The following is a 19598-nucleotide window of genomic DNA, read 5'->3' on the forward strand; positions in this document are numbered from 1 at the left end:
GCCAGGCTACTGGTGTGGTTCCACTATATACTACAGTGGTTCTAAACCTTGTTGAAGTTATCGAACCCCAGCAGTTTCATATGCCGATTCACCAAACCCTACCTTAGTGTAAAATAAAATATGATTTTTTTTCCTTGCAGCACTGATTGGCCAAGGAATGTCACGTGACCACCCGATGAGTCAATGTGTCTTGACCTCCGTGGCAGAGGCTCCACCGAACCCGAGACCGACTCACCGAATCCCTAAGGTTTGATCAAGGTTAAGAACCACTAATATACTATTTATATGCTTAGCTTATGAAAAAGAGATAAATGACAAGCATTCAAGCGAACCTTTTCAAATTCTGCTTTTGACACATTCATTACAGTCATGACTCATGAGTCAGAAAAATGGTTTTATGGAATACAAATGCAGCCAGAGAGATGGTTTTAGTCTCTGACTGATTGAGACGAGAAGAGCTAGCTATTCTTCTGTACAGGGATGCCCTATCGCATATTTTTCCATGCGAGCTGAGTCATCTGATTTTTTGGATATGCCAATAGTCTGCTTCAATCCGATACCTCTGAAATGTATTGTGGGCAAAATACCATCCAAATGTCCTTTTCCCCTTTTGTTAGCGAAAACAAATTATAACAATTAAAATAACAGCCAGAAATCATTCGTTACAAATGTTAGTCCCAGCTACTAAAAAATATACTAAACAATGGTAACATTAATTATATCGCACCGATATCTGAGTTTCTATCTCCTAAACACACACACAACAAAATAGAGCGAACTAGAGGGTCGGTCAAACAAATTGCTTTCTTCCGGGAAATAAGCACGTTGTGTTTAATAAATCAGGATGCTCTTGGCAAAGTTGCATTAATACAGAGACTGTGATTAGAGGGACACAATTTACTAAACCCTACAGCAAGGTCTACTCTAAACAGAGAGACAAACTTGCGTTACATTAAAGATATATGTGGGCCCAAGGCCAACAAAATAATCAGTAGTCATATCAGCAACTTGCAAAACCATTATCTATGTTCAAAAGCTTGCCGAGATTCAGCTCCAGAGATTGGCTACGGAGAGGCTACAGTTAGACGGATGTATTTGTGTCTGAGGAAGGACATTTGGAAAGGACAAAAACAACTGTACAATTATTGTCAGAAAAGGTGGTTGAAACTGAGGTCATAGCTTGGGCTTCACAACAATAATCAACACTCAGATTTGAATTTATGTGCTTAATCACTAAAACGTAAGGGGAATTGTTTCTTAAATAAAAATGTTCTTTTCAATTAATTGTAAATAAGATTTGCAACCTGGATTCTTTCTCAGGCTTAGGAAATCTACATCAAATAATGCTTTGATAGTGATACGAAGCTTTGATTTACATTAGTTCACATGTCCCCTTTTTTTAACTTAAACTCTTCTACATTTGCCTCATAAAGCAAATTGTACACCTAAGACCAACACTTACTAATTACAAAAATCCTGGAGGCTATGGTTGTCTATGATGTTAGCCCTCCATTAATCACAATTTTCCAATGTGAAAATAAAAGTGTTTACCAAAGGATCTAGATGTTTATAGAGTATAGAGAACATAAATTTAAAGTATAGAAAGAGCGAGTTTAGTGTCAAGTAAATATAAATAACCCATACACTGCACTCCACAATTAGGAGAAATCACAACAATATTTTCTGGGATACAAGTAATGAAAATAAGTCTTTTAAATTAGGTTGGCATCCTCTGCAACGAGCCTGGAACTCTTGAGCCAAGAAATTGAGGAAAAACTAAATTCAGAAAATGCCAAATCGTAACCCATCCTCAAAGGAATGTTTTTTGGAGAAAAAAAAAACATCTCGACAGCATGCTGTCTTGGATAAACAAGTGTGTGAATAGTCACATTGCTACCCTGCCATCTTTACTGCAGCCCGTATGTCGAGGAAGAAAGACAGCTTTATGGGGTTTGAACAGAGTTGGCCTTTCTGCATGGTAACAGACACTTTCAGTCTAACTCACACAAGCTGAGTTTTTCTGCCTACTGGTTGTTTACACACACATCTGCACCGACCCACTGTAGGGCAAGAGACAAGAACGTACCATGCCACTCTTTTGGTTTTGCCACAAGGCGGGCATGGAGAGCTCCGTGGCAAAAAATAAGCTGAGAGATGAGCTATTTATAGAGAGAAGTGCAGCAAGAGTACAACATCAATATGTAAATAAATGTCTTATTTGGGCCGTGGGCCACTATGAGTCGCAAGAAGCGCTAGAGTCTGCTTTGGCAAGAGTGTCAAAGTATGCAAAGCCCCCAGAAGGATTTTCACCCACATTTTTCCACCTTCCTCTATTTGGACTTTGTCAATGATGGGTTGGTAAACCATTTCCACCAAAACCATTAAACAAACTTGATGTTTATTAAAAAAAAGTGCCAAAATGCTTTAGACAGCAGGTATCACTCCAAAGAATACACATTTCTCTCTTATGTCAACTCATTGAGCGCCTATAATGTGAAGAGACGTGAAATCCTTTTGACTCCGAGCCAAAATGGAGCAGACATTGTTGAGGCACACAGGAAACCAACAAACTGGGTCAAATATTGCTGTCATGGTAGATTGCAATTGACATAATTGAGCACCCCTGCCCAAGGGTGTGGTGCACAAATAAAATACAATGCATGATCATTTCATACAGTCTTGTCATGCCCCTTCCAAGTAGATCTGTGATGATCATTTCAGGAGGTCATGTTGACTTTTGTTTTATTCTCTCATTTGCGTCATTCGCTGAGACAAGATATGCACTGGGACTAAACAAAGCTCAACACTCCCCAGGTGACCAGGCCACCATCTAAATACTCTTCAAGGTATTTTTCGTAGAAAACCTTGTTAGTGATACTTAGCCAGAATAATGCAATTTATTCATTAATTTGGTTAGTATTTGAAGAACTAATGACTATAAATATGTGATTTCCTCACTTTATTTTGGTAAAACTCACTCGTGACCTTGCATTAAATTCACCAACAGTCTGAGTGAGTTTGAAGTGAAAGAAAAAAAACATATAGGGTAAGTCACAAGAAGTAGAGGTGATAGACTGTAGGCATGTTTGCATTGAGCAAACTGGATTGACGTTCTCTCATTAATTCTCAAGACATAATTCAATCATTTGTCTGCAAGACATGGCCATGGAGGTTAAAAACATCTAATGCCATCTCCAGAGGCCACTTAAATAAATGTTTCTTCACACATTTCCTCATTCTACAATATTTAGAAGGGTATTAATGTCTTCCTAGTGCACAGACATTTTTAAAAAGTGCAATTATGGTCTCAATATTGGTAGTAACTACATTATAGGAATCTATGAAAACAACAAAAACAATCCCTATACATAACACAATGATCAGAAATTTGGTATATTGATGTACCTGTTGTCATTCAGCTGTGTATATCGTGGTTGAGGGTCTGGGTCCCCATCATTAACGTCATAACTGGCATCTGGGTCCTAAGACAAAGTATGCTCCAAAGTCAAACCTTCAAGACGTGGAAAGTTAAACTACTTGACTGTGTTAAGGCCAATTTGATTTAACAAATATATACTTTTCCCCCACCAAAATAACTACATAAAGAACATGAGTAAAGTGGGAGACAGTGTAAAAAATTAGTATACTAGTAAGTATTATTTGTATTATAAAAAAAAAAAAGAAAAACTTACATAATTCTGACTCAGGTCAGGATGGTTCTTCTCTATTCCATCATCCAGGATGGACACCACCACTCCTCTACCTGTGTATCCCAAATTCCAAGCAGCTCTTGCATTCAAGTCATGGTGGTTCGAATTGTACTGAGGGGTGGGGACATTAAATTAGTAAGATTGGTAATTGCAGGAACAAAAATCTAAACAGAAAAGAAGAATCTCATTTAATCTCATCTCATCTCAATTTCGAGGGGTGCTTGAGCCTATCCCAGCTGACTTGGCACCCTGAATAGGTGGCCAACCAATCACAGGACAAACAACACTTTAGAGTGTCCAATCAGCCTACCATGCATGTCTTTGGAATGGGGGAAAAAATCGGACTACCCAAAGAAAACCCACAGAGGCCCAAAGAGAACATGCAAACTCCACACAGGTGGACCGAACTGGATTTGAACCCAGGTCCCCACGCTGTGAGGCAGACGCGCTGAAGCCTTAATTATTTTAATACCTTAATAAAAGCTTTTACACATGAAAATTCCATTGTTTCTTAAATGGGATGTTTTAAAGGTTTCAATGTTTCTTTCATAACTCTTGGTTTTATTGGATTATTAAAAAGTCCTCGTTCTTTTGTGTCACCCTGTACTTTTTCAAAAATTCATCAAACAAATTTACGGTGTCAGGTATCATTATCATATAAGAAAAAAACTGCATTTACAAGACAATAAAGAGTGTTTGCCTTTTTAATGCTGCTTCATCTCCTTGACAACAAAGCTGGTTATTATAGTCTTTTAAAACAATGCAGTAGTTCTCCAGTTCAATAATGAAGTTGTGTCGCGCTGCGTCGTGCTGTCTCTACTCTTCATTTGCTTTTCAGCAAATTAAACAACAACAAAAAGAGCTTGGTCTACCCACACATGAAGGAAATGGAAAAGGCAGCAGGGGAAGAAAGCACACAGCTCTTTTGGAGCCGCGTTGAAGAGAGCATGTTTACATTTTGATAAAAGCAAAGTTGATCTCAGTGGATTTGAGAAAAGCAAAGGTGTTGATCCAATTTCTATTGACACTTGCAATTTAAAATTTTCAACTTTGTGCTCTGTCGTATGTAAAAATAGAGATGAAAAGGCTTTTCCCACACAAATTCTCTTTACACTTCTTTGTGCCATCATTGACAATTGAAACGTATCTTTCATTGAATGGAGTAAACTTTGTGTAAGTTAAATTGGGGGAGACATCCGTGTTGGAGTCATTTGTCGGGATTGATTCTGGCTTAATCAATAGCCCAACCGATATGAAGAAAAGAATACAAGCACCACACGAAAGAAAACTGCAACTCACCAAGTACCACTGGTCCTTTAAATTTGGATCATCAAGTTGTACATAGATGTCCCTTTTTTTCCTACGTTTGACCAACTGTTGTTCTGCCCAAGTCACCTAAACAAAGAAGAGAGCAAACAAAAAAACAAAAATGAGGGCAACATTAATAACGGAAAATAAGGTGCCAGCAATTGTGTCACCTGTCAAGATAATGGATATCCTCATTCTCAGTGTGGTGACAATTTATAGTGAGATAAAAGCTACAGTGGGGTTGTGCACACTAAATCTTGTTGGACCACAAGACTAAAGAAAATTGAGTTGTTATTAAATAATTTGTGTGTTTTGATTTAATGTACTTTTTGTCTGTTTTCAATCAACACTAACAATTCGAGTAATTCAACAAGGGGCATAACGGCTTTCTAACAATAAAAAAGGTAAGTACACAGCTCACACCCCTGCATTCGTTAGACGACAAACCCATAAATGAGAAGTGCACCCCAAAATTACGCTCCTTTCATTAACTAAGGCAGCCAAGAAAATGGAGATCCATGACATTTGGAGGCATGAAGGTATTTAGGCAAGTTTTAAATCCTTCTTAGGCCATATTAGAAGGATTTGAGCTCATGTTTTAGAATTGGCTGAAGTCCAGATCCTGATGACTATTTTTACCAACAAAATCTGAGGGGGAAAACTGTGGAATTGGTTCAAAACAACTCACAAACAAAATGCAAAAATAGATACTAGTGTGCCACTGTGACCCATGGTGAATCTTAAAAAAAGAAGATACATTGAAAGGGTGACGCGTCACATTCTCTGAGGTACATTGGGGAAAAGAGGAATTCAACAACAGGAAATAGAGGCCCAGTGGAAATCACAAATAGAGAGGGAGGTGGCCTTTTCTCTAGCAAGGATGGCAGACGATTGCTTTTTTTCCCCCTCAGACCGCACCTGTGTTGCAAAGCTGCAAAACCAAAGAAGCTAAATTTATAATGGGTATTAAGTATCATAATGACTTTGCTTTGTTTTAAGAACTCATTTAGGGTCAGACAATTTATTATTTTTGAACATAATGTTGGAATAGAGTATAAAGCATGAAGGATATTGAAGGCAGGTGACCGAAAATACACACATGATGAAGACATCTGAAATCTGTCCTTCCACTTATGCATAATTATTTTTTTTTTAAAAATTCCATTATCTTGCATCATTTCCAGTAAAAGATATCGCATTAAAAAAACAATTTTGAGTTCAACTCAAAAACCTTACTCATCACAAACATCTGTTGGATAACAATTCTACTCCCTCGTTGTAGGAAAAATGATTCCTAGTTAACAATGCTCTGACTGAATGTAAAAATACATATTTACGCATAAATGCTCAAGCTGTTGGCCTGATTTCACTGTGCCAATTAAATTTACAATGATTAAATGCGAAATTTAGAGTAGAGTATTAGGCTCTTTCCCACCATTCAAAATGCCCCACATTCCCATTGCTATGAATATTAATATCTTACTCATTCCTACTCTGTACTACCCGGTGGAGTCGGACATATGCGTTTTTAAAGATAACCTCAAAATGACATGCAGAACTATTGGAAAACACAGAAATAAGAAATTTCCATCAAGATCAGTCAAGAATACTGAACTGCAACCTACAGATGAGTGTTTATGACTTGCAGGCCTCCCCAAGGAAGATTCTGTTCAGTTTCCATCAAACTTATGACAACCGGTATGGACATATTTAACATTTGACATTTTTTCAACATAACAGTGTTTAAGCCAAGCATCTGATTTTGCCCATATGGATGTTATTTATTTGCATTTTACTTATCCTACGGAATCATATAGAAATCAATGAATTATTGTTTACACAATCATTGCCGTTGACAAAACATAAATATACGATAGTAACGAATAATGAAAATAATGGGAATTCCTTTTAAAAGCATTAGTGTAATCATCAATGCTATCAATCTGTCTTTTATTCTTTCAAATGTCATTGAATGTATTAGAAAAAAGCCAAATCTATTACCCTTACCTTTGGATCTTTTAATAGACGCACATGTGTATTCCTATGATCTGACAGCGATCGCTTCGCCACCGTACGATGCTTGAAGTGATAATAGTCACCAAAAACCTGTAATACAAAAAAAATGCAGAGTAGTCAAGTACAGATTACTCAAATAAATAACTTAATGACTTTTAAAAAAATAACTAAAATAATAACAGTATAACTTTTGATGACTTGGTGTGGCAATGTTTCCATGTCGAAGTGTCCAACAAAAAACAGGTGCTGCTATTTGAGCATTCTAAATATAAATTCAAATGTGCCTGCCTTGAACTGAATTTTACTAGTTGACATCAAAATCCTATGAAGGATTATTAATCGGCTGTAAAGATCAGTGAAATGGAAGATGGATGAATGAAGGACGGATTTTTGGTAGTACACAAGAACCAAGGACGATTTGGTCAAGATGCACTTTAATGTTTGCCAAACACCACTTTTATGAAGATTTTACTGGGCAATTCAACAACTTTTAGTAGTGTCGACAAATTGCAGTTAACTTTGGTTCGTTTGGAGAAAAATGAACACCTTATAAATGTTCTCAAAAGAAATTCATTTCAAGGGAAAAACAAAAAAACCCAATGTAACTAGTTATGCGTTCAAGAGCTTGTCCCCCATTAGGAACAACTCAACTGTTAACAAAATATTCACACAGGCACACTTGCTACATTACACTAAAGTGTCCATTGCAGCATTGCGGCCCAGCCATCATCTGGCAATCAGTAACCGATTTTAACGGCTAATGATTTTCACCATTTAATCCAGACCACATTGTTTTCGTGGCTTTAAGTACTTTCCACTTGGAAAAAAAGCCATTTACAGCTGTTGGAAAATGTAGATTGGGAATTTTAGAGTGACCATTACTGATGCAGTAAGTTGGTCACAGATAGAGCAGAAATGGTTTATCAAGGTAGCACATTAGTGATCATGGCCATTATTCCATAGTCTTCACACACGCTACTTACGGTGAGAATGTCACTTAATTGTCAACGTTGATTAATTCTCCAAAATGTAAAAATATATTACTTACTCTCCCCTAATTATTATTTAATGACAAGTCCACACAGACAGCAGGTTTAATTTTAAATCGGACTACTGAGTGGCAGATATAATTAGCAATATGAACCTTATCATTTTGACAATGTGATCTTTGTGACCAAAAGTAAAGAAATTCTTTGATTAATTATGAGACATCAAATCATATCATCTTGAGTGTACAGTCACATGTTTTGTGTGCATCATTTATTGGATTTTTGCGCAAGATAGGAGACCTTAACCTTGTGGAGTTGACGAGGATAAAATGTATACAGTTTTGGCAGAGCTGCTGACGAGTGTCACCTCATGCCTCGATGAGAACCCACCTCTCACCCAAGTATTTATAGAGGAGAAGTGGGATTATATTGGCACATATACTGAACCAAATTAGCATGTACTTGTTTTTCCTCTTTGTGAGGTTTAATGCAGTTATTTGCTTAAATAATTTTAAATTATTTTTCCCTCATTAATGAACACACAACAGCATATTGACAATAGATTGCTTTTGTTCATATGTTTGCATATTAAGGCAAAAAAAAAAAAGAAAAAATCCTACATACCCAGAAGCATCCAGACCATTTGCTGTGAGTTTCATATATTTAAATCAGGTGCTGTCTACTGAATATCAATGATATAGTTTTACACCTGTAATGGGGCCAAGCCATGTTTGATTATAATGATTGTGGTTGAGAAATGCCACATGATTAAAGTCCAAGCAATTGCAAATCATAAGTTCAAAGGAAATGCATGAAGAGCTAAAGAGGCAGACTTGTGGCAAGGCACTGAAAAAAAACAATGAACAGCTGACTATTATTCTTGATTGGTCCAGGCCTGAGTCTTGACTTAAATGGAATCAATCATTTCTTCAGTGACCTGAAAATGGCCATCCTCCAACATTCACCAGCAAAACTGAAAGGCACGTGGGAGGAAACCAGAGAATGCATACTCCACACAAGAAGGTCAGAATACACCCGGGATTGAACCCTCGATCTCAAAACTGTAAGGCGCTAAGCACTCGCCCACAGGACCATCTCATGTAATACATTTATGCTCACATTAACACAAACACAAATGATGTACCGATTCTGTAAATATTACAAAGAGAATACTTGTTATGCAATGCTTGCAATTGATCTGACCTACTTTAAAGTTACACATTGATCTTTGAAGAGAATATAGTAGTGTAATACTGTACAAAAAACAAGTTTTGTTATTATGTGGTTACATTTGAATTAATGAAAAACAGAAATGCCACAGCCATAAGTATCTGCCAAATGGAGTCGGAAACAACGTTTTATTATCAGTTCGCTGGAGATCAAAGGTTCCCCCATTAGGGTCATATTAACAGTTGAAGTATTATCTCATTCAAATGTGTGGCAGAGTCTCATGCAGATGGCTTAATGAGTTCACCCTCATTAGTGGAGGAATTCAACTGCACTTATTACTATTTAGCCTGTCAGGGAAATTGCGTGTGCGTGTGTGCAATACTGTGCATGTGCGCCTTTTGTGTGCTCGGGGCATGTGGTGGGGAAGAGGCAATCCAAGGAGCGTAAACTAAACTGAGATGGAGGAAATTGAAAAGGGTCAGGCAGGAAGACTGGTTCATCACAAGTGAGGCAGCCTTGTCACAGAGGCACAAAGTATGTCATTGCGTTTGACATTACAAGGACTAGTAATTGAAGATTTCAATCTCATGGTGGAAAAACATCTTATAAAAGGGACATTATTTGAGATAGTGGACCATTAAATGAATTACATTTTAAGATAACTATCTGAATAATAATTATGTCATCTGATAACAAATTCAGGAAACACAAATGTTCTTTTTTTTTTAAATGTAACACTGACCGAGAATTTTTACAGGTGATTCTAGAGTGTATCCTCTATTTTAAACTAAAGTTCACTGCACTGCATTGCATTATTCCGGAGTGGTCTTATAATTCCCCAGTGAAAGGAAAGGCAGAGGAGATCCAAAATGAATTCACTGACATTTCGGTGTAGGTAAATTACTTGGCGGATGAATCCCACAGTGGGCTCCTGCTGCAGGCAAAGATATACATGTGCTGGACAGAATTATAGTACGCTGACAAATAAGTGCGCCACATTCATTACCGTGCAAACTCCCATAATTAGATTAAAAAATTCAAACAAATAAACTGCTTCTTACCTGACTGATTTTAAGATTTCTTGAAATCTAACATTGGTTTGCAGACATAGAATACTGTGTAAAGGGGACTGCCAGTGTGTCAGCACTTGACAAGATTTAACCTTCCTGCCTAGTTTTATCTCTCCTTAGTGCCATGATGGAGCATTTGAATGGACATGAATAGAAAATGTGTTCCTCTGACCCTGACAGAGGTCCACTGGGCCCTTTTAAACCAGATTTCCCTATAAGTTGCGGTCTTTAATTTTTCCATTATGAACAGTCTCTACTGAGACATATTCTCTTTTGTCTGTGTAGCTACAGTGGGGAAGCCAAAACTTCTTAACCTTATTTCAATTAACTCTTACTCTAATTATAATTGTGATGATGAGAAAGATGTCACATGGACCCCAACAGCTCCAATAAAGTGGTAAGATAATATGATAAGTACATTTGAAGGGGAAAAACATGTTTTTTTTTCTCTCCAGGCAGTCAAATAACAAACAGTCTGCAAAAAAAATTACTGCTTTATTCTAAAGCTTTATTGAATAACCATTATATTGCATGAAAAGAAAACTGAAATAAAGCCATTTCTATTTCTAAAACTTTAAAAGAAGACTGTTAATTCTGGTCAAAATCCCCATTCTGCAATCTTCCTTGAACATTGCATACTTTATAACACTAAAACTATAGAATAGGAGCATCATGGGACAGCTCTTTAAAAACATCTCAACATATTGGAAAGCATTTTACAGTATACTGCATAGCAATGGAACTTATATAAAGTAACTTTCTAAAGCATGTTTTGTTTGGTAGTTGTGTTTTTAAACCTTATTTAGTCTCATAAACCCAGTGTGGATATTTGCAATGTTTGTGTACTTTAGCTTCCGTTTGCCTAAACACAATTTTTCAGGAGTAGTTTTCTTCCTTTGCTAAATTGCCCCATAGGTTGACTATAGCGCACATCTCCCACAAAGTCAATTGGATTGGCTCCAGCTCATCCTTGAACAGGATGAGTGGTAGAAAATAAATTGATGGATTCATGGTGTATGTCAAGGGGTACAAATCTTAAAGGAGTGCAATTTTTAAGTGGTCCACTTCTAGTTATTGAGGTCAATCAGTCAACATCCCTTTTCTTGTCATCAATGTGACAAGAATCCTGAATAGAGCTTGATGCAAGTCTAGTCCCTTTATTTTTTACTGTTTTACCTCTCAATATAGCAGAAAATACTCATTAAAATTCGTATTTGATAGGTTTGGATCCAGTGCATCCTCGCGGAAGGAATCTTGTGTAACATTTTAAAAGGGGGAAAAATCATTTTAATGAGGTGCAATAGTGGAGAGAAAACGTCAATAGAAGCCAATATTTCCTAGAAGTAGGCAAAATAGCTGTTGGCAAACAATTTTAAATGGCACTATTGTGTTAGCCTATCAAATGGTCTTATTTCAGATTATCCCATCTACCTGCGACCCATTGGCTACCCACTGCAGTATGCCTATCTATTGGCAAAACAAGCTTTAATAGAGCTAGGATGTGAAGCGGGCGGGCTTTACCTCTTTCATACAAAGGAGAAAATAAGAGATATATTGCACAGGTACAGATACAATATACTGTGTGCACACTTTATCCTTTTTATTTTATTTTAACTCATTCACAGCATTTATGTATGCCAAGTGCTACAAGTACCGAAGTGAAAATTCAAACCAGCACCTGCAACAGTGATATGTGTGACACCTTAATAGGCTTGTTGGAGACTTAGTATACATGGGTGCTGACTCGACCAAAACAACATAAAAGAGTACTTGCGCAGTAACAGTGAACTGCAGGGCCCTGCGCAGTTACAGTACAACATACAAAATGAATAGGAGGTTGTACAGGACACTTTGCTAAGGACAGTGTGAAAAGGCTTTGGAAGTAAAGAGAGCTATCAATATGACACCTACTGAGGAATACTGTTGTATCTGATCTTGACAATGGCATCAGGCCATGTTAACACTTCTGTTCCTGATTTAACATGTGAAAACTTACTGGGGAAGGCATGACATAGGAATTCTAAAAATATACAACTGAATGGCTAGCATGTCACAGAACCAGGTCATGAATACAAAGATAGCAAGCAATGGTCTAACCGTCACTGTGGTTTTAGGCCATCACTTAAAAGGCTAAATGAAACTATAAAATCTACCACAAAGCGCTCACTAGGTGACCCAGAAAAAAGGCACTTAAACCTATTTGATATCAATACAAAAAGCTGCATCCCACTCCGCATGGCCTCATTTTCATAAGAGTGTGCATATCCTGCGGCGGTCTTTTATGTCACTCGACCTCGCAGACGGAAAGATCATCCTGCAGTCCAGTCTGAACCTCCAGCACAGCTGCTGAATTCAGCTCACTGAATGCACAAACCACACGGCTTCATGGTGGCTGATACAATTTCAAGAACGCCAACCACAGCTATTTCCAACAGTCTGAAAACACAATCAACATGGTTCTCTATGCCGCAGAGACTCACGCTATATTACCTTTATGTGCGAGATTATAAGGATTCAGCCACATGTACGTAAGATTGTTATTACAGATTTCTCTCTCTGATTTTTCCAGCTTGAAATGTGTTAACATGATTGGGTTGCTTGAAAAGGACAGAAGAGTTGCATCAGTTTTACTTACTGGAAGTGCAACAAGAAAAACAGCAGCTTTAAAATAGGCAATCAAGCTGAACTGGTGCCAGCACTGGGATTAAAAATGTTTCCCCCTAGAACAACTGTGTGCGTGTGAGAGAGATTTAAGAAAAGGTATTAGATATAATAGTAATGGGTGATGGTGGATGCTCAACTCGGCACGGGCTATTTCCAAGATACAGTAATTGCGTATCTCCTGGTTGACCATTAGAATTAAGTCAGGCATGATGGTGCTAGATGCTCCGGGAACCCTGCAAGCCACATTGGACTAGGAACCTATATGATGAAATCCACTGGATAACAGCACTGGAAGTGAAAGCTGGCCGGGCCTACAAATAAAATCCACCATGAAATTCTGCCAATCACATTGCTGAAAATGTACATTCTGCTAAATCTCTAGGTGTTGGCCATCTATGTGGTTGTCTTAAATTTAATTGAACATCTCTGAAAGGAGCTATAACTTTTGGACTGCAACTAAAAAGCAAAGCAAATATGTTCATATTTTATCAGAGAAACTCGTATAATGGCTTATATGGCTTGTACACTACTAGAAGGAAAGAAGACTCCCAAAACAAAAACTTCAAAATATCCTACATGGAAAACATAATGCATGGAACGCAACAATCAGAACATGTACTGTATGAGAAAAGGGCATAAAATTATGTTTGTTATTCATAACACACAATAATGTTCCCAATGGCAATCCAATGCACCCTCCCAATCAGACCGCTCTGTGGCAACAAACTGCAACAGTTGGAAATGGACTAAATAAGGCAACCAATCCCAAGAGCGGCACTTCACTATCAGCAACCTTATTATTCATAATATTGGAGATGGGCTCCCTTCCATAACAGGCATCCAGGGATTCAATATCGTAGCCATGCAGGTGGGGGTTGTGGTGGGTCCAATGGAATTTATTCTTTCCTACATCAGCAGTACATGCACATATTCTGAAACACAACACACACACACTTATGTACATATACATATATGTACTAATCTGGCATACTATACAACGGTTTCTGTCAATTTGGCAGTTTACCATAGATATTTACTGGAAACATCCATTGCAAATAAAAACACTATGCTGTCTTGGGAGACCTGAGCAGCTTTTGTATAAATTGAAAAAGAAAAAAAGTACAACATTCATTCAAGCAGTATTCAAATTGCAGTTTAAGGATTTTTTTTTCTTGTTTGTGTGCCCAATAATAGGGACAAAAATTGTGTTAACTGCGGTGACAAACTGTGAAATGATTATGGTGCTTTCTCTGTTTCAAGTTGGGATAAAGAAGGGATCTTTAGGTTAATTCCTGTTATTTTGCCACCTCATGATACAGTGCAAAAACAAAGAAACCCCATTAGATTAGACATGGGCCCATTTCATCCTGGATTAAGCACAACTTTGTTTTAAAGTGACCACCATGAAATGTAAAACTGTGACACAGTAGCACAACTTCACCTATGTGTTACAATTGAGGATTCCTGTTACATAGGGGGGGGGGGGGACACATTTACAGCCATCATAAAATGCTCCACCCAAATTGTACATTCCTCCTGAAGTGGTGCTTAACACAGGCTTTTCAACATTCACTTCGTTGTTTTCATTGTAAAAGGCTTATCAGATCAAGTCCCTGTTCAAATTGCACCTCAAACGACCGCCCCACCTCCCTTAGAAGTCTCTGTTGATGTATGTGCCTACATTCAAGAGAGGCTGGCTCATTACAAGCCTGGTTCAATACTCAAATAGCTACATATTGCACCCTTACGAGCCAAGATTGCGATTTCCAGGATTGAAGTTCAAGTGTCTTGCATTTTTCTGCTCGTGTCAATCCAGCAGGAAGTCAGTTTGGGACAAAGTCTTCTCTCGCAATAACAAAGCTCATTAGCATTAAGAAGATGTCTAACAAGTCTTATCGCTCAGCCACTGGCACAAATGAGTCAGTTGAGTTCAGCCCAGCCCAATGAATTTGCTTCCTTCCTCAAAGTGATGAGTTTGTTGCCTCCACCCAGATTTATGATTTTAGTCTGGGTTCACATTCAGGGCTTTCTGAAGGTTGAGTAGAAACACCCAAGAGAGCCGATACCAAGAAAACACTGCATTTGGTTGAAAGAGACAATCTTTACCATAACTTTTCAAGTCAGAAACCAATCATGCTAACAAACATCAGCACTGAATATTATGAACAGATGTAGCATCACATTGGAGCTTTGCAAAAAGGTAGCCATTTTGCATTCAGACAAATTCTGCAAATGACTCAACCTCCTCTACGCCTGTACGTACATGCACATTCCTGTGCTTTGAGAGGTGCCGTCCATGTATTTTTGTGTCCCCTCGGCACATCTGGCTCCTATTAAGACCCTATGACCTGCGTGTGGGTCTGCTTCATCACAGTCCGCCCCCACCCCCCATCACTGCGCGGTGGGAGAGCCGAATAATGAGTGAGTGCCGATACGGTTCTCAGGAACCCTGGCAATACGGGTGTTCACTCCTTTGCTGCCGGCAAGAGAAGGCCTCCTGCAGATGAGCTTGTTATTTTTCATCTGTTCTTTAGTTGTTGTTTACCAAGGACCATGAGTAAAGTTTCAGGTCATCACCTGCTTCGTACATGAGCATAAATTAGTCATGGACAAAGATAAATACGGTTAAAGAAATAGCAATCTTATTTTCTGTGTGTGAGGTTGCAATCGGGGTTAAGGAGAATTCTGGTTTTATGCCAATGTTGTACTGAACAGAAATGTTGTACTGAACAGAATAATGGCAAGTACATGCCATGCATCTTTAAACTAGTTGGGAAAAACATTGGAAGGATCGACGAGTATTGAAGCCAAGGAGTGTATTGTATTTACAATTTCTTCTAGATGAGATTGATGAACACTCAGTCAAAATGACTGTACTTCGATCGATCAACATTTTGGGGGATTGGCCGAGACGACAATTACAGTACTGGCATGTGCAAAGTCTGAAGACGAATAATGGTTTGGCTAGAAGTAAAAATAATCTAAAGAAATGCTGTCAACCTTAAAAACAGAGAATTTTTTTTTCGTGTATTAATCATTATGAAATGATAGATGAGCAGTGTTTAATAATCGGTGATTCAAAGCCAGTTTTTCCATCAAAATTAGTGTAATGAAAAAGCATGAAGCATCTTACTGGCACCTGTTAAGACCAAGCTTAGACACCCTAAGTTTAGAAAAAAACAGCATTAAGATGGATCAAATAAAGGTAATCCGGTACATGTCTTATTTGGATCCGTTTATCTGGGTTGATTTTATTTTTGTTCGGCTTACAAAGCAAGAAGGTGCCGAAAAATGAACCTGCACTTAAAGCCATGTTTTTGCAGCACAAATATGAATGTTTACTGTGATTAATGGAAACTGCCATCTAACAATCATTTACTGAGGCGCAAAACCCCTTTTGTGTCAAGTGTTAGTTATATCCCACAGGGAAATCAGCCAAATATTACAATGTGGTAATATTTATTTTGATGTTGTAAAGCTACTCTGGACATGTTTTTCAGTGAGAATGCAACCTTTTACATGCAATCAATCACTTTAAATTTGAGATAGGTAGATTAACAATTATTCCTAACAGTTATTTGGAACACTCAGACAAAACAGTACATATGCGTATATGATATAAACAGAATGTGACGTGATCCGTAGGTCATGGAGTTATTGACAAATGTCAAGCAAAGAAATCAATTTTGTGTTGCTCGAGCTCATTTCATAGTTGTATAGCTAGCATTTTCCTTCCTTAAATTGTCACTATCAAAACAATACATTGCGCATCTAAATATAGCAGGCAATATGGGAACTGCAGTATTATGACAATGTCTGGCGGCGAATAAGTTGAAAAATGACCAGTTTCTCATGGTTTAACAAAATTGGTTGGTTGAGAGATTGAAAAATGAGACATCTCAGCCAGTGTCTTTCTCAGCAGATTGTGTTGCTTGAATTTATTGCCACAATAATACTCCAGTTATTCATGTACCGCTATGTGAATAAATGCAATACATTTGCATTTTCAATGTCTACACTCCAGCTTGATAAAATGAATCAACTGTACTAGTCATTCAAATGTTTTATGGCCAATAAGGTTTAGGTACATTAATTCAGCTGTATTAGCTCCATGTTGTTTTCACTAAAGTCTTCACCGAAGCGAACCGGATCAGTCAATCTCTGCAGTTCATTAACTTTCAAAGAAGAGTGCCTGCACTGCCATGAAGAGAAATGTAGATCTCCTTCATAAGAGGCCAAAGTGCGGAATAAAAGACAGCTTTTTCAGAGTGACCCTTGGACCAAAAACAAGACAGACATTGACGCTAATCAATACGACAGCGGTGTAAGACTTTCATAAAACACATAAGGACAGGTCCCCACACTTTGGACTGCAAACTCACAGAAAAAGACAAATCTTAAAAAGCTGCACCATCACAAAGTTACAAACCACACTGGAAATACTGCAATCTTTTGGTTGTATGTGGGCTGGAGATGGTTAAGTACTGGCTGGTGCATCAATGATTAATGGCGATACTGCATGAGTAAATACACTCACAAAACACACATTTTCCTTAATAAAAAATTAAGAGGGGGAAATATATAGCCTGCAAGGTTGAGTTACACGGTTGTCTTGAGTAAACTGAAAATTGAAGGGTCTATGTTGAAAGGTGGACAAAACGTGAGCACAAAGTAGATCTATCGTCTGATTGGTTTGCGCTCTTGCATGCAGCATCATGTACACAGAAGCAAGAGTAGGCAAATTTAGTTTTCGTAACATATTTAAAACCATACCACTATTAAATGAATCCACCTTCCTGCCCTGATTTTCTTTGGAAGATGTAGTGCACATGGATGTAGTTTCTAAAGGAATTTCTAAAGCTTAGTGTCAGTCAAATAAATTATGCTTGGTAGCAATGCGGGAGAAGAGAGGAAACACCTGTGCGGATCATGCAGAGCGGCTCCTTTCAGCGCTCAGTAGGCACATTTCTTTGCCCATCATCTCTGGTCCAATCCTTTTAGATGTCTCCCCAACATTTTTTTTCAAACCATATTTCCCCCCCTAGAGTTCACAGCTTCTGCTCGCCAGAGTCCAATTATGGATTTCTTCCTGTCAGTTTCTTTTGAAACATGCTGGTTATGGCCAATATAAAACTTTTACGGCATACAGCATTTTTTTTTTGGGGAAAATACAATCAGTAGCTTAATAAAAAAAAAAAAGAATCCCAATGTTTGCCACTGTTTCCCGTCCAGGGATTGAATGAACTCTGACAAGAGCAACTTAATAACCATGCAACACTGGTATTGTGATTCAAAGGATACAACTTCAAAGTATATTTGGTTCAATGACTGCAGCCAAAAATAAAATGTGATAGTCACAAAATGTTATCAACTCTGACAACAGCATGAGACCAAAAAAAAGGAGACAGCTACAATTTTAAACATAAAAGATAATGGACATCATTTATCTTCCAATAAATTGCATTACATCTATCATCGTCATTTGATAGCATGTGTCTTGGCAGGCCAGATTTCAGCCATGAAAATGTTTATTTTGTCAAGACCAGATTTTAACTTCATGTAATTTGCCTGTAATTCCCTTAATGTGGGCCCCAAATACACATGAAATAAAATGCAGGTTTTTGATTTGCTTTTTCTCTGTTTTTCTAAACCTTTCATATTTCAGGGTCTTTGTAAAATTGCAATGTTGACAGTCATAGTATTAAAGGGTCATTAAAGTCTTCATGAAAGTAACACGTTTGGAATGATCTGCGAAAGCATAATGGAGGCCAGGTTAAATGAGTTATGACTGTGAAAGATCAAACTTAGACAAAAGCGCTATGTCATTATCTTGTGAAGGAGTAGTTGACCAGATGCTTAGATGTTAAACAATAGATTTTGAAATAAGCACTAGCTGTTTAAGGAATTTCAACAAAATGCTATTTCTTCATCCCTTTCTGGTTCTTTAATCATTGCCTGGACAGATATGACATTCCTTGCTGAAACAACATTATGAAACTCATCAAATAAAGTAGAAACATGTGGTGACAAAGAGCAAACGTGTAGTTTCTGTCTTGCAAAAGTCCAGCCAGACACAATCCTTTTGTACTTGTTGAGCAGATTACCAAAACCAAGCAGCCAATGATAATCACGATTTTATTTAAACATCTTTTTCCAGACTTTTTTTTTTTTACCTTTCATCAGCAACAACAAAGACATTTCCATTCTGCTGTGTGGTGATTTGCCTATTTAAAAGGTCTCCAGATGAAAAATTAAAAATAGGTTTCAAGCAGAATATAAATAAGGTCCTAAATCCCTTTTGATCATTTTGCCACCATGGGTTGCCAAGTTATTTATATCTTATAACGTCGAAGTAGAATCTGTTCGAGAGCCACTTTGTCAATAAGTATAAACTCTATATATTGTTTTATTTCCTCACTTTGTTAAGTACTTACTGAAGCTGAATATATATAGCCTCTTAAGGGGGGAAAAGCCAATGAATTAGCCATTAAATTTACTATTAAATTGTGAAATTGCCATGTATGAGTTAGAACCAGAGGTTAACGATGCAAACCAGGATGTTAAATAGTGACACCACCTTGATCACGGAAGATTCAAGAGCTGTGAACAAGGTTGAATAATTGGTACAAAAATGCCTCAGAAAAATCCAGTGGTTTATGATCGGTGACAAA

General features: G+C 37.7%; 1 protein-coding gene across 5 annotated transcripts in view; it reads right to left on the reverse strand.

Annotated features, from left to right (window-relative positions):
- furina (furin (paired basic amino acid cleaving enzyme) a) overlaps positions 1-19598 on the reverse strand; it is a 39075-nt gene that overhangs the window by 11960 nt on the left and 7517 nt on the right. For all 5 annotated transcript variants that reach the window (XM_077712971.1, XM_077712974.1, XM_077712975.1 and 2 more), the window contains exons 3-6: positions 7026-7124; positions 5010-5105; positions 3693-3821; positions 3406-3482 (exon numbers count right to left, since the gene is read on the reverse strand). In XM_077712971.1, the coding sequence (XP_077569097.1) occupies positions 3406-3482; positions 3693-3821; positions 5010-5105; positions 7026-7124 (401 nt within the window). The remainder of the gene's footprint in view (positions 1-3405; positions 3483-3692; positions 3822-5009; positions 5106-7025; positions 7125-19598) is intronic.

This window comes from Stigmatopora nigra, chromosome 3, assembly GCF_051989575.1.
Source record: "Stigmatopora nigra isolate UIUO_SnigA chromosome 3, RoL_Snig_1.1, whole genome shotgun sequence".
NCBI lineage: Eukaryota > Metazoa > Chordata > Actinopteri > Syngnathiformes > Syngnathidae > Stigmatopora > Stigmatopora nigra.